The 27,623-nt window shown below is 42.9% G+C and overlaps 1 protein-coding gene across 9 annotated transcripts in view; it reads right to left on the reverse strand.

Moving 5' to 3' along the window:
- FBRSL1 (fibrosin like 1) overlaps positions 1-27,623 on the reverse strand; it is a 717,476-nt gene that overhangs the window by 412,636 nt on the left and 277,217 nt on the right. For all 9 annotated transcript variants that reach the window (XM_077461733.1, XM_077461732.1, XM_077461735.1 and 6 more), the window contains exon 3: positions 21,817-22,017. In XM_077461733.1, coding sequence (XP_077317859.1) covers positions 21,817-22,017 — 201 coding nt within the window. The remainder of the gene's footprint in view (positions 1-21,816; positions 22,018-27,623) is intronic.

Consider the following 27,623-nt stretch of genomic DNA (forward strand, 5'->3'; position numbering starts at 1 on the left):
CCCGCCTCCCCGAACCATCATACCTATTCCACCCCCCAATCCATCATACCTGCGACTCTATTTCCACCCCCCTACCCCCAATCCATCATACCCTACAATTCCACCCCTCCAAATCCACCATACCTATTCTAATTCCACCCCCCTACCCCCAATCCATCATACCCTACAATTCCACCCCCCCAATCCATCATACCTATGCCTCCAACTCCACCACCACTCCCCCCCAATCTATCATACCATATGATAGATGGGGGGGGTGGTGTAGGAATTGGAGGAATAGGTATGATGGATTGGGGTGGGGGGGGTGGAATAGGTATGATGTATAGGGGGGGTTGGAATTGGAGGCAAAGGTATGATGGATTGGGAGGGGTGGAATAGGTACCATTAACAGGCAGGCTGAATGTACCAAGTCGATTGATCAACTTTGGTACAAACAGCCTTCCAGATTCATTGCCGATTATCGCAATCGGCTGCTATAGCCGCTAATGATGATCGCGGTCTTCTCAGACAGTGCTATTCCTCCTGTCGAACTATAGTCTGCTCTTGGCGGGGGGGGGGGGGGGGGCGGGGGGGAGGGCTGAGCCATCCCCACCGGGAGCAGACAATAGACAATATCTCCACAGGAGGGATATCCCTGTCAGACAGTGGGAATCGTGTAAATTTCTTTCCTGCAATTTTTCTAGTATAGAGCGTGCATTGTTGTAAAGTGATCCATCTAGTGCTACTATACACGTTGGGTCCTAATTATGAAAGATCCTTTTAGTCTAGCTTTACTCTAAATTATTGCTAAATTACACTTTTTCCCCCCCTAACTATATTAGTTTGTCTTGGAAATTTGAAATGAAATTTGCCACAAAATACAAAAAATATTTATACAACCTCAAGGAAAATTCCATCTTCAGATTACCATTATTGAACATGTTGATTATGGCAAGTTTAAGGTCAATCCTGATGTCTTAGGCCTCATGCACACTGGACCTTTTTACAACTGCTGTTTTTGGCTTTGGACTTTTTTTCTGCAGTCAATAAACTCCCCAGCATGTTATCTTATGTGTCTATGCACACATAGGCTTTTAGCAGTTTTTTTTCTAGCTGGAAAAAAAAAACCTCCAGTACTAGTGGGTTTTGTGAGGAGTTTTTTAGCTGTAAAAACGCTCTAACTCTTAAAAAAGCTGAAAACAACTTAAAAACGCCAAAGAAAATGCTGAAAAACTCAACTATTCTGTGTTTATCAGTGTTTTTTGAGTCATAAACATTTATTGGAGTATTTAATAAAGTTTTACTAAAAAAAAATAAAAAAAATTAAATAAATAAAAAAAGCTACAAAACACTACAGCTAAAAAAAAAGATGAAAAACGCGACTACAAAAATGCTGAAAAACTCACTCTACAGCTACAGCAAACATTATTGGAGTTTTTATAACGTGCAGTGTGCCTTAGGCTGGGTTCACACTGCTGCGGTGTACGAGATCGGATGCGATTCGCACCGCGCTGCAGTGCAAATCAAATGCGATCTCTGTGCGATGCGATTTCAGCCATACAGATAGTATGGCTGAATTCGCATCCGGCCCGAACTTGTACAGGACCTTTTTTTTGGTCCGCAGCAGAATCGGATTGCATGGGTGTTCACACCATGCAATCCGATTCCTGTCCGAGTTTGCAGATCGCACTGTGATATGTGAACTGATCTGGGGGTGTCATTAACATTTCACTGACACTCCCAGCAGTTCGCATAGGGCAGTGTGAACTGCCGCCGGGAGGCATGAGATGCGGGAACCCGCAGTAGATTCGCAGCGTTCCCGCATCGCAGCAGTGTGAACCCAGCCTTAAAGGCCAAATCTGTATTTATGACCATTTGTCTGTAGGACTATTGGTCCTAATTTAACATTTAACATTTTTGTTTTAGGAAAGACCCTTATGTTAAACTAAAGGTACACCTAAAAACCACCCTTTGAAACTATCCATACTTTACTAACAAATGAAAAAAATGTAGGCAAGGAAAGCAGAACCCAGGCACCATATCTTTCCTGTCCTGGCAGAGGGGCCTCAAGAATACAGCCAATGATACAATGAGGTTGATCTACTAAAAACAAATAGACTTTGCAAGGGAAATATCCCCAGAGCTTTGTGAATGTGTTGAAAATCAAGTTGGTACAAGCAAAAAAAAAATGTTTTTACATTTTTCTTGCATGTGATTGGGTATTATTTTGAATGAATCTTCACAGCATTCTGTTCAAGTTCTGGGGGAAAATTGTCTTGCCCAGTGCAATTTCTTTTACAAAGTGAACATCCTTTTTGCATTCAGTAAATCTACCCCATAATCTTCACAGACGTGTATTATTGACCGTTAAAACACAGATAAGTGTTAAGATTGAAGAGGGAAATAATTCTGTGAATTGGTCTTAAAGCTGAAATCCATTTCTTGATAAGATGGAGCGTGTACAGTATAAATTACCACAACTGCTGACCAACCCGCGGAGTCTGGAAAGGTTTTGGTTTAGTAAATGTCTGACTGTGTGCATGTATCACTCACTCCCCATTGTAACTAATAGGAAGTGGTCTGAAAATTAGACAGCCACAGACATGGTGAGGTCACTTTGCAGTGAACAAGCTGCACAAAACTGCACGGTGAAATGTCTGCACTTCCAGTCCCCTGCTATGTTCCTCAGCTATGGTTTCTTCTACATTTCTGTTACTGGCCGCCTAAATCTTCCCATAGACACCAACTGTTCATTAAGTACAAGTGTTAGAATACCAATCCTGAAACCCATTTTTAAATGTCACTTGCCTGTTGGAGGTCACTTGCCTATTCACTGACACAGCTGATGATAAAACCAGCAAAAGCATCCTATATTTAAAAACTTTCTGATAGTTTCATCAAGTTGATCCCGTTCATGAACCGACAATCTATGTTCCTCCTTTGTTCTAAATTTTGGTTGCAATTTGATGGCCCGGTTTAGCACTTTGCATTCTCAACTGTAAAATGATGAAGTATTATACAATGACGTGCCTTTACAAAAAACGAGTTAAATTACAGGTCAGTTAATTAATATACTTGAGTAAAGCCCAACTCCAGCCTCTTAGGCCCCTTTCACACTTGTGCGACCTGAACGTCGTGTGATTTTGCAGCAATTTTTGCCGCAATTTTACCGTGACTTGAAGCAATGCCGATGTAATCTTGAGGTCTACGGACCTCAAGTCACATCAAAGTAGTGCAGGGATAACTTTGAAGTTGCTGCGACTTGAAATCGCACATATATGAATGCTTCTCATTAGAAATCATGGGGTATGACTTTTCATGCAACTTTGCAGTCCCAAGTCGTGGGACAAGTCGGAGAAGTGTGAAAGGGGCCTAAATTCTACCACTTCCTCCCTAAACCACCAATTTTGTAAATACATTCATTCATTTCAGCTGTTTTATAGCTGGTGGTAGAGGATGTGTGAGCTCTACTCAGTGCGGCAGTACTGCGAGTACAGTGTGATGATTTACCCCTAGACGGTGTTGCCCATGACAATCTGGACTCACAGCAAGAATTTGAACTATGCTGGCTTTCATTTAACCCAAAAATGGGTGGCAATGAGTGGAGGAGGACACGGAGAACTGAAACATGAAGAAGGTTAGTGCTAAAAAAAAAAATTGTATTTTTAAATATGGCTGCTTATTGCTTACCCAAAGTGCTTTAAAAATCGTACACCTGTAAAAAAAAAAAGATATTTATATTATATATATATATATATATATATATATATATATATATATATATATATATATATATATATATATATATATATATATATATATTTTTTTTGCTGATCACCCCACTAAACACTGCTCCAGTGCAAAGCAGTCCCCGGGTGAAGTCTCTCCTGAAACAAACTTCTGGGAGTGTCGATCTCCTGTATTCATCACAGCAGTGAATGTTTACTCCTGCCGACCTTCACGTCCTACTAAACAGATCCTTTCTATTGCTGTCAACTTAAAGCTGTGTATCATGGCCTCTTAATTATATTAACTGGTTAAAGCTGAACTCCAGGAAAAAATGCTACGAAAAATGCCAGAAAATGCAAGTTAAATGTTCATTTAGTCTATGGGGAACATAAAAAGCAACTAAATCTACTTTATCCCTCGCTCCTGCATTCTTCTCCCCATTTGCACAACCGTTCCCCCAAAGCCACCTCCCTTCACTGCGCCATCTATCACAGGCACTCTGATGTCATCGTGTGCAATGTAGGACCAGCAGTCATGCATTATGAAAATCTCTGAGTATTGAATAAAAGAAGAGTGCGCTGGCTGCTGGGGAGAAAGGAATAATGAACGTATAGATGTCTTTTGTTCCCCCCTAGATAAGCATTTAACCAAGCAGTGCAGGGACAGCCCCACTGCAAAGGTATTTTTTTTAAAAACAGATCCTGGAGTTAGATTTTACTGTTGTGGTTTTAGTAACAACTCAAAGCATGTCTGTATATGCAGAATAGCATGCTTGTTATATTCACTGTGGAACTTAAGAGGGTAATCCTCTGCATTGTGTAAAAAGGCTCTTTGATCCTGTCTGGACAGATCCTCCCCCTCCTGCAGGGTCACTCTTGACAAGGCCAGATAAGATATAGTGAGGGTAGTACTGCTGCACATGCTCAGTTTGGTGTCTATTGCTGGAGAGAAGGTTTCCTGCTTCAGTTGAGCTTTCCAGGTCACATGATATTGACATCACACATTTAGGTGTATATTCAGATCCTAAATGACAGCCCAGTCCCTCCCTACTCCTCCATGCCCAATAACTAAAAAAAAAAGGAAGAAGAAGAAGACCATAGTGGGTGGGATGTCACATCTTGATTGATGAATGATCTGCCTCATGACAGCAAACAGGGGTTATTCTCCTCTGCAGCTGTCACATTTAAGCTTTACATGACTGTGCAGGGCCTGCCTGCACAGCCCCATCATTCACAGGAATCTGTGAATGAATAAACTACAAGTTCTGTCTGCCACTTAGAGAGATGACTTGTAGTCCTCAAAGGACCTAGGAGTCCTCTAATCAGCATGCTTGTGGTCAATTCACTCTTCCACCAGCTTCTGAGACCCCATTCACACCTGAGCGTTTTGTAGCTTGAAGCCTGAAGCTACAAAACCCTAGAGGGGAAAAAAATCTATTATTCTCAGTGGAGATGGTTCACATCTCCACTCCAACGCCTGAAGCTCAAACAAGTTCCGGACCCTTTTTTTGTCGCTCGAATTGAGCAGATTTGGGCGTTTTTCTTCTTTTAACATTGGTGACCTTTTGTCCTGCACAAAATCGCAGCAAATCGCAGTAAAAACGCTGCGAATTGCAGTAAAACGCTGCAAAATCGCTCGATTTTCTGCTTGAAAACGCTACGCTCAGGTGTGAATGCAGCCTGAAATCCTGTACAAAGATATGCTCAAAAAGCTGGAGGGAAAGTGTGCAGGAACCAGACATTACACCCACGGTCCACTGATCTCAGATGCAATGCTTTGCAGGCTCCCTGTAGGAAAGAATAATAAGTGCATCTTTTGCAACAAAAATTATATTTTTATTATTTTTTACTTTAAAAAGGACAATTTATTCTTTACCATGGGTTCATCATGAAAACCTATGGCCTATAGACACTAAAAGGAACAAAGACCCCAAAAGCAAAAGGTAAGGGTTTCCAAGCAAGATTTAGTCTGACAGTCACACAGGATCAATGCAACATTAAGAAGTGAGGGGCCCACACAATAGATTACAACTCAGAAGGTAATCTCGCTGGTAATAATTATCACCAGGATATTGAGAATCAATTACCAGCTCAATAAGGAAGAACTGGACTGCTGCACACAGTATACAAAGGCTCAGACTGGCTGATCAATATAGCTGCCTCTAGAAGCAAATCAAAGCAGGATGCTTTGCTTAGGAGATGAAAGGGTAAAAAAAAAAAAAAAAAGAGAATCCTAAATGCTTGCTGTGTATTTCTATAAACAATAACAGCCCGCATGTCTTTGCCGAGTGTCCGTGGGCTGCCAAAGGCTGTGCCTGAGGCCAAAGCACTCCTCTGCCAGACTGCATTTCACAGAGAAATCGCCCTTTGTTTCCAAGCACAGAAAGCATCTCCTACACCTGTTCTTGGGAACTGTAACCTCTTGGCGACCAGAACTTTTCTCCGCAGCAAACTAAGACCAAACCCAAACTGTCTAGGCAACAGATGTGATTGCTGAATATAGAGTTTATGTTTCTGCTGAAATTTTATAAGTACCCTAGAGAACTTCCGATACACTTGCTGATGAATGAACAGAAAATGATGGTGGTGGTAAGTTTTGATGCAGGAATGGTTGGGTCTTCCCTAAAGAATGTGACCAAGGCCTTAGGGTAGGAAATTACTCTGTAATGAAAACTACCAGTTCTGAGCCCCTGAAGCTGAAATCATGTATTGGCTAATTATGCTCAGCAGTAATACTGGTCATGCACGTATGAATTTCGCCTCCCCCCCCAATTGGAATTTTTGTATTGTACATGCATAATTCTTTTCCCGATGATGCCACATGTATGTCTGCTATTTGAATCAAATTCAATCGAAATTTGATTGTAATGTTCAATAATTGATTATATTCAGAAGAGAATAAAACTATAAACAACTGAAAAGTGACAGAATCTGCCCATACTTGCTTTAATAGTCCACCCTAAAACATAAATCTCTAAAATTACAGGCATTCTCGATCTAAGACCTGTAAAGAACAAATCGCAATACATACCTTTTTTGAAGCGGATCTGGTCTCTAGCAGCAGAAGCTCTGCAGACGGTTGACAACGGCTGTAAATGAAATGGCAACTGAAGTCACCCATAGTGTTACTATGGGGCTTCCGTTGTCAGCTGCCTCCACCTCTGACAGCTCAACGTAGGACCGGACCAGGGATGCTACAAAAAAGGTATGTATATGGATTTCTTCTTTACAGGGCTAGGTTAGTGTTACGTAGTGGATGCCTGTAGATTTACAGATTTTAGTAATAGGGTGGACTTCTACTTAAATATTGGTCATGTCCTGTTTTCTCTTACACCCAGTTTTTATATGCCAGCAGGCTCTGTGTCTGAATGGACACAGGGAACTGTGACTCAGCTCGGGTGCCCCCATAGCAAGCTGCTAGATGTGAGGGCGCTGAACAGGAGGGAGGGGCCAGGATCACAAAAGAGGGACCAGAGAAGAGGAGGATCCGGGCTGCTCTGTGCAAATCCACTGCAACAGAGCCAGTAAGTATAACATGTTTGTTATTTTTATAGGGGGAAAAAACAAGACTTTACAATCACTTTAAAGCATGCCTGACAGCTATCTATGGTCACCTAATTGCCAAGATGTTCTCACTCCTTTGGGAAAAATCAAGATTTAACCAGGAAAAAACGGTTTACCCAATAGTTAGATTAGCTCAATTATACATGCAACCACTTTATTTGATTGTAACCCAGAAAGCAAAACCTTCACTGCACAATGCTGCAGAATCAGGTATTGTCATTACACTGTTCTACCATAGCAAACCTTCTGCTTTTTCTATAGCACAAAAAGAGAAAACTGGGCCAAAGACACCGATATAGAAGATGGCAAACGTTTTGTAAATGAAAACATTATTCTGATGACCTAACAACTATATATCTGAGTTTAACCACTTTCAGACCGGACCATTTTGCTGGTAAATGACCAGAGGTCTTTTTACACTTTGGCACTGCGCTGCTTTAACTGGTAATTGCGCGGTCATGCAATGTTGTACCCAAACAAAATTTGCGTCCTTTTCTTCCCACAAATAGAGCTTTCTTTTGATGGTATTTGATTGCCTCTGCGATTTTTATTTTTTGCGATATAAACGTAAAAAGACCGCAAATTTTGAAAAAAAATGCTATTTTCTACTTTTTGTTATTAGAAAAATCCAATAAACTCAATTTTAGTCATACATTTAGGCCAAAATGTATTCAGCCACATGTCTTTGGTAAAAAAAAAGTCAATAATTGTATATTTATTGGTTTGCGCAAAAGTTGTCACATCTACAAACTAAGGTACGTTTTCTGGAATTTACGCAGCTTTTAGTTTACGACTGCCTATCTCATTTCTTGAGGTGCTAAAATGGCAGGGCAGTACAAAACCCCAAATGACCCCATTTTGGAAAGTAGACCCCCTAAGGAAATTGATAAGAGGCATGTTGAGCCCATTGAATATTTTATTTTTTTGCCTCAAGCGATTGAATAATGACAAAAAAAAAAATTTTTTTTTTTTTTTACACAAAGTTGTCACTAAATGATATATTGCTCACACATGCTATGGGCGTATGTGAAATGACACCCCAAAATAAATTCTGCTGCTTCTCCTGAGTATGGGGATACCACATATGTGGGACTTTTTGGGAGCCTAGCCGCGTACGGGGCCCCGAAAACCAAGCACCGCCTTCAGGCTTTCTAAGGGCGTAAATTTTTGAGTTCACTTCTCACTACCCATTACAGTTTTGAAGGCCATAAAATGCCAAGATGGCACAAAACCCCCACAAATGACCCCATTTTAGAAAGTAGACACCCCAAGCTATTTGCTGAGAGGCATGTTGAGTTCATGGAATATTTTATATTTTGCCACAAGTTGCGGGAAAATTACAAACTTTTTTTTTTTTTTTTTTTTTTAACAAAGTTGTCACTAAATGATATATTGCTCATGCATGCCATTGGCATATGTGAAATGACACCCCAAAATAAATTCTGCTGCTTCTCCTGAGTACGGGGATACCACATATGTGGGACTTTTTGGGAGCCTAGCCGCGTACGGGGCCCCGAAAACCAAGCACCGCCTTCAGGCTTTCTAAGGGCGTAATTTTTTGATTTCACTCCTCACTACCTATTACAGTTTTGAAGGCCATAAAATGCCAAGATGGCACAAAACCCCCACAAATGACCCCATTTTAGAAAGTAGACACCCCAAGCTATTTGCTGAGAGGCATGTTGAGTCCATGGAATATTTTATATTTTGCCACAAGTTGCGGGAAAATTACAAACTTTTTTTTTTTTTTTTTTTTTTCACAAAGTTGTCACTAAATGATATATTGCTCACGCATGCCATGGGCATATGTGAAATGACACCCCAAAATAAATTCTGCTGCTTCTCCTGAGTATGGGGATACCACATATGTGGGACTTTTTGGGAGCCTAGCCGCGTACGGGGCCCCGAAAACCAAGCACCGCCTTCAGGCTTTCTAAGGGCGTTACAGTTTTGAAGGCCATAAAATGCCAAGATGGCACAAACCCCCCCCAAATGACCCCATTTTGGAAAGTAGACACCCCTAAATTTAGGGGTACACTAGTGAGACTAGGTAATAAATGGCGGGTGCCCTGAAACTATAAAAAAATAACTAACCAACCAGCGTCACCTGTAACAGTTATATGGTGATCACTGGTGAAAGGGTTAACTAGGGGGCAATTAGGGGGCTTTATGCGGTAGTATATGGGGGTCCCTGGCGCTATAAAAAGCTGCAGCGAACCTAAATACCTACCTGCCTAACTAGCGTCACCTGTGACACTAATACAGCGATCAGAAAAACGATCGCTTATTAGGCTGGGTTCACACTGGAGCGATGTGGGAACGCCACGAATGCGCGGCGGGTTCCCGCATCGCATGCCTCCCGGCGGCAGTTCACACTGCCCTATGCGAACTGCTGGGAGTGTCAGTGAAATGTTACTGACACCCCCAGATCAGTTCGCATATCGCAGTGCGATCTGCAAACTCGGATCGCATGGTGTGAACACCCATGCGATCCGATTCTGCTGCGGGCCAAAAAAAGGGTCCCGTGCGAATTTGCGGCGGGTGCGGCGAATGGCTGAACTCAAATCGCACAGAGATCGGATGTGATTTGCACTGCAGTGCGGTGCGAATCACATCCGTTCTCATAAACCGCTGCAATGTGAACCCAGCCTTAGTGACACTGGCGACGGGGGGTGATCACGGGGTTAAACCTTTATTGGGGGGGTTAGGGGGGTACCTTAGAACTAAAGGGGGCTAACCCTAACTGCCCTAACAGTTATTAGTCACAAATGACACCCGCCGGGTGATCAGGGGGTTAAACCTTTATTAGGTAATAAATGGCGGGTGCCCTGAAACTATAAAAAAATAACTAACCAACCAGCGTCACCTGTAACAGTTATATGGTGATCACTGGTGAAAGGGTTAACTAGGGGGCAATCAGGGGGCTTTATGCGGTAGTATATGGGGGTCCCTGGCGCTATAAAAAGCTGCGGCGAACCTAAATACCTACCTGCCTAACTAGCGTCACCTGTGACACTAATACGGCGATCAGAAAAATGATCGCTTATTAGGCTGGGTTCACACTGGAGCGATGCGGAAACGCCGCAAATCCGCGGCGGGTTCCCGCATCGCATGCCTCCCGGCGGCAGTTCACACTGCCCTATGCGAACTGCTGGGAGTGTCAGTGAAATGTTACTGACACCCCCAGATCAGTTCGCATATCGCAGTGCGATCTGCAAACTCGGATCGCATGGTGTGAACACCCATGCGATCCGATTCTGCTGCGGGCCAAAAAAAGGGTCCCGTGCGAATTTGCGGCGGGTGCGGCGGGTGTGGCGGGTGCGGCGAATGGCTGAACTCGAATCGCACAGAGATCGGATGTGATTTGCACTGCAGTGCGGTGCGAATCACATTCGTTCTCATAAACCGCTGCAATGTGAACCCAGCCTTAGTGACACTGGCGACGGGGGGTGATCACGGGGTTAAACCTTTATTGGGGGGGTTAGGGGGGTACATTAGAACTAAAGGGGGCTAACTCTAACTGCCCTAACAGTTATTACAGTCACAAATGACACCAATGCAAAAAAAAAAAAAAAAAAAAAAAAAAATGACATTGGTGTCACTGTGACTGGGGGGCAGGGGTAATTGGGGGGGTGATCGGGGGGTAAAGGGGGGGTGTGAGTGTGCCTGGCATGTTCTACTGTGTGTGTGAGTGTTGGTGCAACTTACTGATCCGCTCTCCTCCGTGTCGGAACGAAAAATACCGACACGGAGGAGAGAATACATCACTTCCTCTCCTGTGTTTACATTACAGGAGAGGAAGTGATGTCACGGGGGATTTCTATTCGTCGGGAGCGATCGCGAGGGGGTGGCCATGAATGAATGGCCGTCCCCTCGTCCGGGATCGCTCCCGAACGAATACCGACCGCCGCAGGCACCGGGCGGGGGCCCGATCGGGCCCCCGACCCGCGGGAGGCAAGGGACGTACATGTATGTCCTTATGCCTGCCCGTGCCATTGTACCGACGTACATCGGCGTGCGGCGGTCGGCAACTGGTTAAAACGTCTCTCTTTATTCAGATCTGCATATCAGAATTAAAAAAAATATTTTTATATTGTGATTATGATCGCCCTTTTACTTATTTAACAAAAAATACATTTAAAAAAAAAAGATATTTTTTTCAACTAATCTGAAAAAACCATAGAATTTAGCATGCAACCGCTAAAATAAACATAAGGATTTTAGGCGATTTGTGTTTTAGTTGATTTGTGAACCTATACCTTTTAAAAGTAAAAGGAAGCTTGGTGAAGCCTCGTGCACACTGGGTGTTTAAAGCTGATGCATGAGGCTCTGGTGTTTAGGTGGCTGTGGAAGGTACATTTGGACCATCCAGCCTTACTGCAGCAGCCTGTCAAACTGTACGAGAGGCCGACAGCGTTTGCGGCTGGATAGCGAATTGACCCGTGCTTATGCCAAGTTCAGGACGTCTATCCCTGGGTGCATACTGAACTCAAAGTAAGTACTGATCAGTTCACCGTCTAGCCTCAGCAGCTGTCAGACGCTACCGGCAGTGGGGCTAGATGGTGGAAATGCACCTTTCACCTCAACTCCGGAGCCTCATGCACTGGATCTAAACACCCAATGTGCATGAGGCTTTACCCCGCTCTCTTATCTGGGAAAGGTATATGTTCACAAGTATGTTGATAAGAGTAACGTCCCCATTTCTTACAAGGAAAACACAAAGTCATTCTACCATGAAGAGTGTAATGTTTCCCCTTTTCTGTGACCTGTACAAGAGTTCACTTCCTGCTGTCAGTGTCTGGCTGCGCACTTTGTTTGCATAGCTGAGTGCTGAGAAAGGGAATGGATAATCACTGTCAGCACAAATAGAAAACCATTTACACAACTAGCAGTGACCAATAGAATGCTGGACCACCATAAACACCAGAAAATATTTCCGGGCAATTTAAACAGTAACCATTATTGTGATCATGAAAGATAAGGTTAAGCAGCAGACAATATTAAATCTTAACTTTATGCAGAAAAAAACTAAAACAATGAAAGATGCCATGTACAGTATGAATTAAAAAAAATAATTTAAATAGTTTAAAATGCAGTTAGTATCTAAATTTGACTTGGTGTCTGGTCTTCTGTAATTCCTTGTAGTCTTAAAATGGCTGTACACCTCGGATGTGAGATATGAACAAAGTCTATCTTTCTATAGTGTGTACTTGTCTTAGCTAAAGCAATTGTAAAGTATTTTTTTTTTTTTTCAATAAAAATAACAAACATGTTATACTTATCTGCTCTGTTGCAATGGATTTGCACAGAGCAGCCCCGATCCTCCTCTTCTTGGGTCCCTCTTCAGCTCTGCTGACCCCTCCCTCCTGTTGAGCACCCCCACAGCAAGCAGCTTGCTAGGGGGGCACCCGAGTAGAGTCACAGCTCTGTGTCTATTTAGACATGGAGCTGCGGCACAGCACCATCCCCTCTCTCTTGATTGGCTGACTGACTGTGATTGATAGCAGCGGCAACAGAAGCCAGATAGATGAGACATTCATGGACATCACCAGACAGAGATGGAGCTCAGGTAATGGGATGCATGAAGGTAAAAATCCTTCTGACATTACAACTCCTTTAAGGAGCACTAAAGCCCCGTACACACGAGAGGACTTATGTCCGACAGACTTCCGAAGGAGTTCTGCTGGAATTCCGACGAAGTTCTGACAGACTTTTCGGCCGAGCAGACTTGGCCACACACGATCACACTAAACTCCGACGGATTCGAACGTGATGACGTACGACTCGGCTCGAATAAGGAAGTTCATAGCCAGTAGCCAATAGCTGCCCTAGCGTCGGTTTTAGTCCGTCGGAGTAGCATACACACGAGCGGATTTTTCGAAGGGGACCGGGTCCGGCGGAGTTCCTTCGGAAAAATTTGAAGCATGTTCCATATTCTAAAGTCCTTCGGACTTTGGCGAGTGAAAAGTCCGTTGCAGCCCACACACGATCGGATAGTCTGACGGACTCAGTCCTTCGGACTTTGGATGTTGAAAAGTCCGCTCGTGTGTACGCGGCATAAGTGTCATTTCTGTCTGTTGCCCCATTCCTCTGCTATCAACATGAATCATGTCTGTCAAGTTTTCCTGACACCAAGAGAAAAATGTTGATAGGGGAGGGACCTCCAGCAGATTGACAGCTTCAGCTCTGTTCCAGTGTGCTATGAGAAGGGGGGTGTGTCCCTTCCCTCCAATCAGCTCTTGGACCTCTCCTCACTGAGCTCTGCAGAGTGTTAGTTCAGTTCTCTGCCCCCCCCCCTTTTTTTTTTTTTAACTCTCAGACAAGCTTTAAATATTCAGCACTTTGAACGGATGTAGGGGAAAGATGGCTGTAGATAAACTTATGTAGGAGGATGTGTATCATCTGAGGATAGTCATTTTACTGGGTAAATGGAGGGTTTACAACCACTTTAAAGCCAGTACACACCTACCAGAATTTTGGTACGTGTGTACAGCTGTCTAACAGAAGCCAATCATGCTGGAAAACCAGCAGCCAATGGCTGCAAACGCTGATCCGTTTTTGAACAAATAACAACTGTAGATATCTACCCAGCTTTAGACTTGTTAATCTGCTATGGTGGCATCCAGCAGACCACAACTCAATGCTCCATTTTTATGTATATATTAAGGGTCCTGATCATGAAATATGACAGGACAGTGTTGGCTTTCCCACAAAACATATCAGTTGTGCAGAACTATAAGCGTAACATATAAATTGGTGCCATTGTAGGCTAAACCTTCAGGGACTTCTTAACCATTTATTTTAATTAGTTTAAAAGACTGACAGACTGATAATGACAGATTAGGTTGCCTGCATGTTTCTAGACTGCGCACACTCATCATTTTCTTAGATATAGCCCTAACACTCTGGAAAAGTCATTTCTATGTTGACTATATCTACCTATTTACAACCCAAAAGTTATATTAGCTGGGGATAATGTATATCTGGACATTAAAGCGGTAGTAAACCCGCAATTTTATTTTTATTTTTTAACACCTGCAAAGCAAAAGGCATAATGAGCTAGTATGCACCGCATACTAGCTCATTATGAAATACTTACCTTAGAACGAGGCCCCGACATCTGGCCCGATCCACGCCGAGGGAGCTGACATGCTCCCTCTGCGTTTCTTCCAGGCCACTCACAGCGCCGGAGCCGCGATATCGTCACTCCCGCGTATGCGCGCGGGAGATTTCATTCCGGCCGGCCGGCCACTGCCGGATTTTCAGGCCGAGAATCCCCTTGTGCGCATGCGCCGCTGCAGTCAGCGGCGCATACCGAGGGGAATATCTCCTAAACCGTACAGGTTTAGGAGATATTTTTTTTACCTACAGGTAAGCCTTATTATAGGCTTTCCTGTAGGTAAAAGTTAAAAAATTGAGTATACAACCACTTTAAGGGTAACTCTGCTTTCATGGGGAAAAAAAAATAGCTAATAAAAAATAAAATAATATATAGTGTATAAAATTACGACACAAGTCATATTGTAATTGAATGTTATTAAAAAATTCCTTTCCTTTTCAATCTGCAGCGCTGTCATTTTCTGCAAAATGCAATATGGCTACCTGGAGGCGTTCTGTATACAAATGATGTACAGAAAGTATTCCCCCCCAGAAATGTCACTTCTTGCTTGAATGATTGGCTCACGGTTTTCCCCAGAAGTCTGCACTAATGCCTGGTACACACTATCATCTTTTTTTCGTTCAACCCAGCGGGCTGAACGAAAAAACCTGAGGAGCTCAGGAGGAGCCACTGTACTAACTATCCAATATTAATACAGCAATCTCCCTGCTGGGCTACTGTGTTCTGACTCCCCACTCCCCCTTCCCCAACTCCCCCACCACCCCCCCAACTGCCCCACCGCTGCCAATGGCTGCGAGTGCTGATCAGATGCTGATTTTCCAGCATGCCTGTCTGACTGAAGCTGGCTTCTGTCGGGCAGGATGGTGTACACACGGAGCCGAACATCAGCCAGTTTGTTGAATCAGCCCATATTCGGCCCATTTATACAAGGCTTAAAGTGGTTGTAAAGACAGAACGTTTTTTTTTTTATCTTAATGCATTAAGAAAAAAAAAAAAACCTGTGTGCAGCAGCCGCCCTCAGCATTCCCTAATATTTACAATGATCACCCAGAGGGGATTTTTTTTTTCTCAACAAAAGTGGAGTTACTATTTAAAGCATGGGTCTTCAAACTACGGCCCTCCAGTTGTTCAGGAACTACAATTCCCATCATGCCTGGTCATGTCTGTGAATGTCAGAGTTTTACAATGCCTCATGGTATGTGTAGTTTCGCAACAGCTGGAGGGCCGTAGTTTGAGGATCCCTGCTTTAAAGGAATGAGTTTAAATCTGTATGGCCAAATGTTTGATCCAATCTTAAACAAATATGGCCGGTTTTAAAATATTTTCAATTCTTATACATAATTTACATCCAGAAGGCAATTTAATATATATATTTTAACATGATCTCTAATCTACGGATCTATTATATTAAATGTGATGCCAACACTCTAGTGAAGCACATTCTTATGATGGAAAAGCAGCTTGGTTGTATGCTGGGCTGAGATACATTAAGCTCGCCATGCTGCCTTCCTCCTGCCTGCACTCTGGGCTGGGGATCTCCCGGTGGATTGGGTGAGCAGCTGTGAATTTGATGCAGCCACAGATTACTGTTGCAGTAGAAGGGACAACCATCTGTGCCCTCTTCACAGTGTGGTGCTGCTCCTTTCCCCGAGACCTCGCAGACATCATCTACCCCCACTGCTACAAAACTGACACAAATAATTCACACACTTGACAGAATTGGGGAGCAATGTGCTAGCTTCAATTTGCCAAAATCCTACCTATTAGTGAAACTGTCCTGGCAGGATATGCATTCATACATCAGCGTATACAAAGAAGATAGAACTACAGTGCTTTACAGTCCCGCCTCATACAGAAGCATGCACAACAAACCATTTACAGTTTCTATGGAAAACCCATTTTCTTTCATCAATAATGTAGCAGCCACATGTCTGCAATCAGATTATGATGATAGAGATTCTCACTCAACACAAACAGTCTTACTTTATAACAGAACTACCAGCGCTAAACATATATTTCAGTCCAAAACAGGGATTTATCAATATATAACAAGGGCAAAAAAGTCTGAGGTCACTGGCGTACAGACAAGCCCACATCTTATCCATCTGAAAGCAGACCTCCACTTAAAAGTTTAAATACCATTAATCTGCCCCCCCCCCCCCCCACCCCATATTGTCCTTTAACACAGGGGTCTCCAAACTTTCAAAACAAAAAGCCAGTTTACTGCCCTTCAAACTTCAGGGGGCTCCTGACTGTGGCCAGTGGGAGTAGAAAATGCCCTAGCATCAGCGGGAGCAAACAGTGCCATAGGCTTAATGAGTGGGAGCAAATAAATGACACTATTTGTGTCAGTGGGAGGAATGGTGCCCCGTCATTGGTGTCAGTGGGAGGAATGGTGCCCCATCATTGGTGTCAGTGGGAGGAATGGTGCCCCATCATTGGCGTCAGTGGGAGGAATAGTGCCCCATCATTGGTGTCAGTGGGAGGAATAGTGCCCCATCATTGGTGTCAGTGGGAGGAATAGTGCCCCATCATTGGCGTCAGTGGGAGGAATAGTGCCCCATCATTGGTGTCAGTGGGAGGAATAGTGCCCCATCATTGGTGTCAGTGGGAGGAATAGTGCCCCATCATTGGTGTCAGTGGGAGGAATAGTGCCCCATCATTGGTGTCAGTGGGAGGAATCGTGCCCCATAATTGGTGTCAGTGAGAGGAAAAGCACCTCATCATTGGTGTCAGTAGAAGGAATAGTGCCTCGTATAAGTGGAAGAAAAAGTGCCCCAAGGGCCGGATAAAGGCAAGCAAGGGGCTACATCCGGCCCAGTTGTGCTAGCTTCAATTTGCCAAAAGCCTACCTATTAGTGAAACTATCCTGGCAGGAAATTAATTTATACATTAGCGTACACTCAGAAGATAGATCTGCAGTGCTTTACAGTACCGCCTCATACAGAAGCATGCACAGCAAACCATTTACGGTTTCTATGGAAAACCCATTTTCTTTCATCAATAATGTAGCAGCCACATGTCTGCAATCAGATTATGATGATAGAAATTCTCACTGAACACATCATTGGTGTCAGAGGAAGGAATAGTGCCTCATATAAGTGGAAGAAAAAGTATCCCAAGGGTCAGCTAAAGGCCAGCAAGGGGCCACATCTGGCATATTATATTTATATATATATATTCATTATAATTTTTTTGATAGGTATCTGCTCCCACTTCCTCTATCCTCGCAAGAATTACATAAGCTTGGTCCACCCCTGATCTCCTGGGACACATAAAAAGTCTCAAGCGGCTGCGGTACCAATTTGACAGCCCGGGGCAAAATTGTGCATGTGCAATCAGAGCCAGCTCCCAAAGCCAAGATGGTGGCGCTGGAGATCCAAAGACGGACAAAGAACCGGCCCTGGTGAAGTCAGCGCTGGACTTTTGGGCTGGTGATTGTCTTTTTCTTAAAAGTCAGCAGCTACATTATTTGTGATTTTTTTTTAAACAACTAGAGTTCCTTTTTAATGGCCAACTTTAACCAGGTTCATCATATTAAACTCTCCAGTACCACCAACAAATCATGATTTTGGACTTCTGTGTTCACCTTTGACAAGTGATCTACTCTATTACTAGCTTAATTGTCACAGTCAGGTTGGCATTTTTAGGTTTGGGGTTGAGAAAACTGCTTGGAATATATATTTCCTATTTGACCCTAGAACAATTATAGAGTACAATAATAACGAAGAGAGTGGAAACTGCACAGAAAAAATAATTGTGGGGCTTAAATCACAAAAGGTAGCATCATCAGTGAATACCACTGCACAAACCTAAGGAGGAGCATCAACACTATGTCGGAAATATTTTACCATTTCACGTTGGAAAGAACCTCTCAGAAACTCACAAAAAGCAGAACTGTTATTCAACGAAAAAAATAATCACAGGCATGAATGTTTTGCAATCCCATTATATCTTTTTTATCTTAAAGGATAAGATTACCTTTGGGAACATGTTACAGCCATATTTAGAGAGTAGCATGATCCATCAGTCCCCTCATTATGATCCTCCCCCCATGAGTGGGTTTCTCCTCTCTGCACCAGCTGTCACTTTTCATAAACAGCGCAGTTGTGTGGGGCTCCGCCCACACAGCCACATCATTCATTCACAGCGATCTGTGAATGAATGAATACAAGCATGTCCTGGAACTACAGCAGAAGGCTTGTGGTTCTCAATGAACTGTGGAGGGCGCCGATGAGTGATCTTGTAGTTCATACTTTTTAGTAACTGTGTGCCCGACTGGCGTGTGCTGGTGTGAACTTCATTCATAGGGAAGTATTATTTAGTTGCACTGCACTGGGAATGCGCTCACAACACTCCAGCACATCTGGTGTGAATAAACCCTGACCAATCACATCATCGATGGAACTTTAGGGCAGCCACCAGGAGATCCCTCCACTGAGGCAGTATTCATTTTGTTGACAAAAATAATTTTGTCACTTTTTTTCGTCAGCAGCATGTTTTCAGTGACAAAAACTAAACGAAAAAATTCACATTTTTATCAATTGACGAAAACTATGACGAAAATCGATTAAAATTTTCATCAATGAATAAAAACAGAATGAAAGTGCGAGGGAGAGACGTTTACCCACCTGAACGTTCTGCTTTCCTCTGAGCTCTGCCTGCCTGTTAAAGCCCCAGCCCCCTGGCAAGCTGTATTGGCTGACAGACCCAGGCTCTCTCTGCCTGCGAGTTCAGGAACAATGCCCCGTCTCCCCTCCCAGCAAGGTAGCAGTGCTAAGTGCTGTGTAAAACAGCCTCTCTAAACCAATTCTCTGCCCTGTGCACTTCCCCATCCCCACCACAATATTAGAATTTGACCCCAGGAGTATATGAGTTTGGAAATTGTAGAGAAATGCTTAAATAACGCATTACAATTTTACGAAACTCATCAGATTTTAGTTGACTAAAATACCACTAAAACAATTCAGACGACTAAAATAAAACTAAAATTACATTTTAGTCAAGACTAGAAATAAAACTAAAACTAAATTTGATGTCAAAATGAACACTGCGCTGAGGTTAACACACAGTGACAAGGGAAGGGGGCGCTGGGCTGGAAGAAGCAGGTGAACTAGTGGAGGGGTTTTGGAACGTTTAAACTATGAGGCAAGCAGTGAAGCTGGAAAGTTTAAAAAAAAAAACAGTGAGCCCATCTGTGACCCCAGTGGTAGTTCTGATACTGCTACCACGTTGAGAGGGGCATGCATTCCTCTGCTTTATAATGGATCAAGCTTGTACCATATGAAAGTTCAAAAAAATTGTTCATCTGTGCATTTGATCAAGAAGTGTGGAGAATAGGGCGCTCTGCAGAACAAGGAGACTTTAACAAACAGTACATGGCTGGCTCTTGAGATGCGATTAATGCACCACAGCAGCACTTCAGAAGTGGGAAGCACACTCTATAGGGAAAACAAAGCAGAGAAGAAGGCATTTCTAAGTGCAGTAATAAAACACTTTAATGGCAAGGAGGGGTTAAAAACACTTACAAGATGGAAGTGAAAAACAGGAATATCAATGAATCCATAACATCCAGCGGGATGCCTGCTGGCAGTAAAGACAGCTGCGGGTGGAAATTCCAGCCAACCAGAGGTGGGAAACACCTCTTCTCTGATCCAGGATGGAGAGCTGTGCTGTCAGGACCAGCAAGGAATCCAGGCAACTGGAAGTGACGGCAGAGTGGGACATGTTTCGGGGCATGCCCAGTCACTCCCATTTGGTTTAAAGGAGTGACTGGGCATGCTCCAAAACATGTCCAACATCTTTTTCGGTTTCCTGGATTTCATACCGGTCCTGACAGCACGGTGTGTCCCACCGCTGGTCAGCTGGAAATTCCACCTGCAGCTGCTGTCTTACTCCCAGGAGGCATCCCGCTGGATGTTATGGATTCTTTGATATGCCTGTTTTTCACTTACATCTTGTAAGTGTTTTTAACCCTTTCTTGTCATTAAAGTGTTTTATTATTGCACTTAGAAGCGCCTTCTTCTCTGCAGTGTATCTGATCAACTAATTGTGTTCTTAAAAGTCCTTAAAATTTCAGCCAGCCCAGCTATTTGAAACATATCCCAAATGTTTAAACAGGTTTCTTTTGTGCCGAGAATCTGTGCATTACAATATGTACGATTTTACATTTGCAGTTAGAATCTAATTTTTTTCAAGAACAATTTTCCATCCTGCTCCTTAAAAATTTCTCATCACTGTGGTTGAAAACGATTGCTGATTTGGCCTCGCTAACCATTCAAAAGTCAAACATTCTGAACAAAAGCTGTACTACTATATGGCCAGCGTTACTTGTTTTTAATTGTAATAATGGATTAATAAAATTTATTGAGAGGGATTTACTAAAACTGAAGCACATTGAATCTGTGAACAGTAACCAATCAGCTTCCATTTTCAGCTTGCTCAGTTAAAGCAGAGCCCCACCCAAAAGGGGAAGCTCCACTTGTCTGCCTCCTAATTTTGACAGGTACCCACTCCTGCTTCCGGGTAAATTTGCTGTGGCGAACTCAGAGGGAAGTTTGGCCCCCCCTCCTCTGTCCCCACCGCTGGGCAATTCACAACGTGCAGTGCGCTTCGTGCATGCACAGTAAGGAACTGGCTGGGAAACCTTGCAGCTTCACTGCCGGTTTCCCTTAGCAGAGATGGCGGCGGCAGCATCCAACAGCCTATTGAAAAACTGGCTTGGGTGAGAACACTGCTAGATTTGTGGACAGGTAAGTGTCCTAATATTAAACTCAACAGCTACAGTAATTGTAGCTGCTGACTTTTTTTTTTTTTTTGAAGGAGCCTGGAGCTCCGCTTTAAAAAGAATGATAGAAGTGGAGAGGGTGCCATGAAGAGCTGCAGTCTACTCCAGTCTCAGTAAATTTCCCACATTACCTTTACGATTTTGCTGGCAGTTCTCCTATTCACACAAAGCACATTTCCATGGAATGTCTAGTACGTACATTTTATCGAGGACACTTTTCTTTGCATGTTCAAACTTGCTAACCATTAAAGAAAACTGGTCATAAAAGAAATTTAGGAGGCTGCCACTTCTGACTTCTCTTGTGGAAAAAAATGGTTGCCTAGCTGTAATGCTGACCCCTTTTGTGTCAAGATTTGTGCACTACTGACCCAAAACACATTTGCAGACATTGACTTTTCTATGACTTCTCAGATCTGTATACTCGTTCTGAATCATTAACTTAAAAATAATCTCATCTATCAGGGCAGCATAACAACCAACCAATCGGCAATCTTTTTCAGGAGGAGGTCAGCGATGGCTGCCCCCATATTTTTATCACGAAAGGCCAACTTTAAAATACGCCACAGTTCATGAAATGATCATCTTTGAAACCAGAGGTGATCAGCAAACAACATGAAAGGAACAGTTTGACTCCTTACCTGATTGACTGCCTTGAGAGGGTATTTCTTCTTGTCACGCTCCTTTCCTCTCTCCATCTCTCTTTCTGAGCTGCCTGCATCATGATTGTGTCCATTCTCACTTGGCTCCGCAGAGATATATTTCCCTGACGCTCTGGATTTCTTGCTAGGATGCCTTTCCCACTTCTCTTTCCGCTCTGGTGGTTTTAACGCCAGATCTTTCTGCAAAAATAAAGAAACAATTGGCAATTTAGTAAAGTCAAACAATAAAAAAAATTGTCATCAGGGCAAAAGCAACACAAACTTGTATTTCAATTTTAACACACTAAATCAGGGATATGCAATTAGTGGACCTCCAGCTGTTGCAGAACTACAATTCCCATGAGGCATAGCTTTACTCTGAAAGCCACAAGCATGACACCCAGAGGCAGAGGCATGATGGGACTTGTAGTTTTGCAACAGCTGGAGGTCCTCCAATTACATATCCCTGCACTAAATAAAACGGTGTGCCAACAGGAGCAATCTTGCTAATTGCACTAATAGTCATGCCTTGGCATAGGATTATGTTTTACTTGAACAGTGTGGCCTATGGACTTGCTTCTCCTGTACCTCTTGCAGGTCTTTAGTACTTGTTATTTAAATAGTATAAGGCTTGGTTCACACTGCTGCAATACGATTTGTTTTTCTTTTTAATCAAAAAGTTTTATTGAAAAAAGAACATACAGTAAAAAGACAATACAAAAAAAGCACAGCTAAAACAGCCTCATACAAAAAACTGTAATTTGCAGATAAAACTGTATGTACCATTGAAAAAACTCAGGATTCCCCCTCTACATAGAAGTCAGTGCAATCCGATTTTCAATGTGATTATACGGTGCAACCTGTATGTGGTTTGCATATTCTATGAGGCCGAAAATCGCACTGGAAATCAAACCAAAGTAATACAGGAACCTTTTCAAGAATCGCACTGTGCCAAATTGTATTACTGTGAACGGGTACCATTAAAAACAATGTAATTTCCATAGTCTAGCGATTCTGAGCAGCTCAAATTGCATGTGAAATTTCACTAGCGTGAACCGGGACTGAGGGCTAGTTCACACCAGATGTAATCTGTTTTATTCTGCATCAAAAAAGCATAGACAGTAAGGATGAGCTCCGGCGCAGTCACACAGCACACCAGGAAGTCGGCACTGCACTGCGCTAATCACAGTCAGTCCTGATCTCTGCAGCCATACATCGGGACAATGTCTCACTGCCTGCGATTAGTGCAGCGCCGACTTCCTGGCGGGCTCTGCACATGGGCTGTGCGAACATGCCGGGTCTCATCCTTAATGGACAGTATTTTACATGGATTCCAATGGCCCTAGTTCACACCACTGCAGTGCGTTATGGTGCAGTTAATAAAAGTAGAACATATTGCAATTTTACTGTATGGAACACGTCTAAAATGCAGCAAAACTCATAAAAAATGCACTGGAACGCACATGTCCTCATTCAGATGAAGAAAAAAAAAGAGCGGAAATAAAAGCACTGGAATGCATCAACATGCTCCCCTTTCCAAGAGCATTATAATATGCAATATTTTATAGTTGTTAAAAAGAAAAAAGACATGAGTGGGAAACCACAGAAGAATGAATGCACCCCTTGGCCTTGTGGGATATTTTTCCGACCAAACAGGGCTAAAGTAAGGTTTATAAAAGTAACTGCTATTCAACTGATTTTTGGGGGAAATATCATTTGGGACAGTTTGAATGTGTTATTAAAAATATCTCTAGGCAATTTCCAGCCATTGCAGATAACAAGCACAAGCTAGCACTTGGTTAACCCCTTCATGGCCTTACAGTCATAGCTGATAATTCAGCCATCAAGCTGTGTCACTGATAATCTGGTATAACATTGCTATGTGCAAATCCTTCGGTTAGACCCTTCATATGCTCAATTTTCCAACATTTTCCCAAACATGAATAATGTTGATTTAATGGCTCCACACTCATATTATACTAACAGGAGTAAGCATGTCTCATGTCCTTTTAAAGGGAATAGAACAGTAATATTCACCACTCTGGCCTTTCTACCACATCTTATTCAGTATGAGGATTGCAAACAAACTGATTCGACTGCATGATGACAAATAACATTGTTACAAATGTGAACAATGCTTCAGACAAATTGTACAATGGTTGTTGCACATTATTCCCCCGATTCACAAAGCTCCTTGGGAGACAATATATATAAGCTTTACAGGATTCTCTGCTCATAATCTGAACGCCCTTATAGTGGAGCTATGACAGCTCTACGGGGACATCATTAGTGGCTTCACAACTGCTTACTGGGAATCAACAAGGAGTCCCGCTAGAGCAGCCAACAATCTACACAAATACAGTAATAGTGACCCTAAATGCTACGCCCTACATTGCGGATAGTGTTGCTACTCTGTGCAAGATGTCAGTCACCCGCTGGAAATGTTTACAGATGTCTGACACATCAGTATTGAAAGGTGCCACATGAACGAAGGAGAAGAGTGACATATAATATGTCTATAGAGCGACAAGCCAGAAAGTAATGAGTGTATCTTGGCTAATGCACACACATACAAGAAGTTGTCTTTAAAGAGGTTGTAAACATCAGACATGAAATATGAACAAAGTATATCCCTCTGTAATGTGTACTTGTCTCAATTAAAAACACTAATTGTCATTTCTGCCTACTGCTTCCATCAACATGAATCATTTCTGACAAGATTTCCTGACACCAAGAGAAAAATGGTGACGGGGAGGGAGCTCCAGCTGAATAACAGCCTCAGCTCTGTCCCTGTGATTTGTATGAAGGGGGTTTTTCTTTTCTCTCCAATCAGCTCTCAGAGCTCACTGAGCTCTGCAGAGTGTGACTTCAGCTCTCTGTCCCCCTTCTGAAAGCTCAGACAAGCTTATAAATTCATCACTTTGAACAGATGCAAAGAAGAGAAGACTGCAGATAGACAGGTACAACATATGTAGGAGGATTTGTTTCATCTCTGAGTATCACCTGAGACTAGTCCCTTCACTGGTACATGGAACATAGGCCACTTCTGTCCAGATCAATCCTCCAATGTGGGGAAATAGTGTAGCACCTCCTATGTCTCTCTGGATAACACTGACACTGGTGCAGCTCATCTAAAGAGTAAAAGCAACTCCAACTGGAAAGGATTCTAATGCCGCGTACACACGACCAGACTTTCCGCCAAACTAGGTCAAACGGTCTTCCCAACGTACTTTTTGGCAAAGTTCCGACGGACTTCCGAACGAACGGACTTGGCCACACACGAACAGAAGTCATCACGTTAGTTTTGAGCGTGATGATGTAAGACGGGACTAAAAAAGGAAGTTCAATAGCCAGTAGCTTCCCTTGTTAATAAGGTATTGTACTTACCTTACTCCTTGCTTCAGTGCTTTCCTCTGCTCTGGGTTGTGGGCGCCCCCTTGCCACCCCCACAAACAATGTAGGGATTTTGGCTACCATGAGGCCAGTTGCACAGATAAAGGGAGCCTACTGCAGCAAGGAGTAAGGTAGGTACTATACCATATTGCCCATCCCCTAGAGTTAATGCCATTTTACCCCTGCAGTGTGGAGGGCCCCACTACAAGGGTAGTTTTATTGGGAGAATATATACATACATAGGGAAGCATTAGACCCCCTTGCGCTATATAACTTCCTTGTGTATCTTTCAGGTTAAAGCGGAGGTCCACCCTAAAATGGACCTTCCGCTCATCGGATTCCTCCCCCCCTCCGGCGCCACAATTGGCACCTTTCAGGGGGGAGGGGGTGCAGTTACCTGGATAATCCAGGTAACTGCACCCACTTCCGGGCTAGCTCTCTGCGGAAAGGGGCGTACATTACGCCCCTTTCCGCAAGTGCCTGCCCCCTTCCGCAAGTGCCCCGCTGCCTGCTGGGAAACACACAGATCCCAGAGGCAGCGGGGACCGTCCTCATTGCGCAGCGCGGCTCGCGCATGCGCAGTAGGGAACCGGGAAATGAAGCCAAAAGGCTCCATTTCCTGATTCCCATACCCAAGATGGCGGCGGCAGCACTCGAGTGTCGATCTAGAGATCGGCTTCGGGTGCCGACATCGCGGGCGCGCTGGACAGGTAAGTGTCACTATTTTAAAAGTCAGCAGCTGCAGTATTTGTAGCTGCTGACTTTTAAAAAAAACAAAAAAACGCGGAGTCCCGGCGGACTCCCGCTTTAAGTTACATGACCACCTTTCCCTTTCCAACATGCACCTGTGGGAAACCATACCAAAAATGCTCAACCTAGTCTAATAAGGGAATCTACAATGTTTTTAGTGCTCAATCGAACAATGGGCTTAAAATGATATTGAAGGAAAGTTTATAAAAAAAATTATATATATTTTTTATTTATATTTTTTTATTATTATTAATAATACCACATGGTACATTTACCCTGCTCTGTGCAGTGGTTTTGCACAGAGCAGCCTTGAGCCTCTTCTCCACTAATGCACGCAGCAGGTCTTTTACCTTCATGGACAGAATGCATAAAAGGTAAAAAAGAGCCTTTAGAGCCCCACGTCATTACAATGGTTTATTGCAACCATGTCTAACTTTTCTTTTTGAGGCACCACATGTTTTGTGGTGCGCTGAAATGTGTGTTGAGGTGTAGTCAATCGGTGCACTGGGGTGCCACTCAAAATTAATTGACTCAAAAGCCAATAATGTGTGGTTGTATTGTGGCTTACTGAATGCATCAGTATGATTGGCTCTTTATTTATTTATTACAGGTACTTCTATAGGACCATCAATTTAAGCAGCGCTTTTTATATTATAATTCTACATAAATAAATTATAAATATATTTTATATATATATATATATATATATATATATATATATATATATATATATATATACACACATACACACACACACACACACACATATATATATATTACACACACATGAACTTTAATGGTATCCCAGTCTTAGTCCGTAGGTTTCAATATTTAGTTGGCCCTCCCTTTGCAGCTATAACACCTTCAACTCTCACGGGAAGGCTGTCCACAAGGTTTAGGAGTGTGTCTATGAGAATGTTTTACCATTCTTCCAGAAGCACATTTGTGAAGTCAGGCACTAATGTGGACGAGAAGGCCTGGCTGATAATATATCAGAGGAACCATCGGCCGATTAAGGCCCATTTTTTTGCCAACGCCTGGAGTTTGCTTTGGAAGAAATCGATCTTCCCCTCTCTCACATTCTGGAAACATCTATTAATTCAAACCTACCTCTCTACTGAGATACCCATGAAGAATGGGGCAGATAAGTCCAAGGCAGATGATTCAGGCCCTTGATTTTTTTGCTAACCCACTGGATGTTTCGCTAGAGGTTGCGGTATCTCTGCACATCCACTACACTCATTTGAACTAACCCCCTGTGTGGGGTAGGTTGTTGGAAATTGTAACCCCCCTTTTTTTCTTTTTTTTTTCTATCTATAAAAATAAAATGAATTTGGACAATGCAATTATCATTTTTGTCACATAAAAACAACATTCTTACATTAAAATCCTAAGTATAGTACTCAAAGACACCAAGTTAAAAAGACAAAAAAAACGTAGGCTGCAATTCTTATTCATACGAACCAATCTTCTACACATGGTATTATTCACCCTTGCTCAATTTGGGATGTCAAGGTCCTGTGTATTTCATTGTGTAGGCATTGAAAGATTGCGATGACAGGACTGAAATAAATCCAGGATGTGACATGGAAAATGAAGTTTAACATTTAGCCAGTATCACTTCTTGACTTCTGATGACCACTACTGAAAAATATTAAAGTGTA

This window comes from Lithobates pipiens, unplaced genomic scaffold (genome assembly GCF_037356315.1).
Source record: "Lithobates pipiens isolate NorthernLeopardFrog02 unplaced genomic scaffold, aLitPip1_a1.2 Scaffold_3, whole genome shotgun sequence".
In the NCBI taxonomy this organism is placed as follows: Eukaryota; Metazoa; Chordata; class Amphibia; order Anura; family Ranidae; genus Lithobates; species Lithobates pipiens.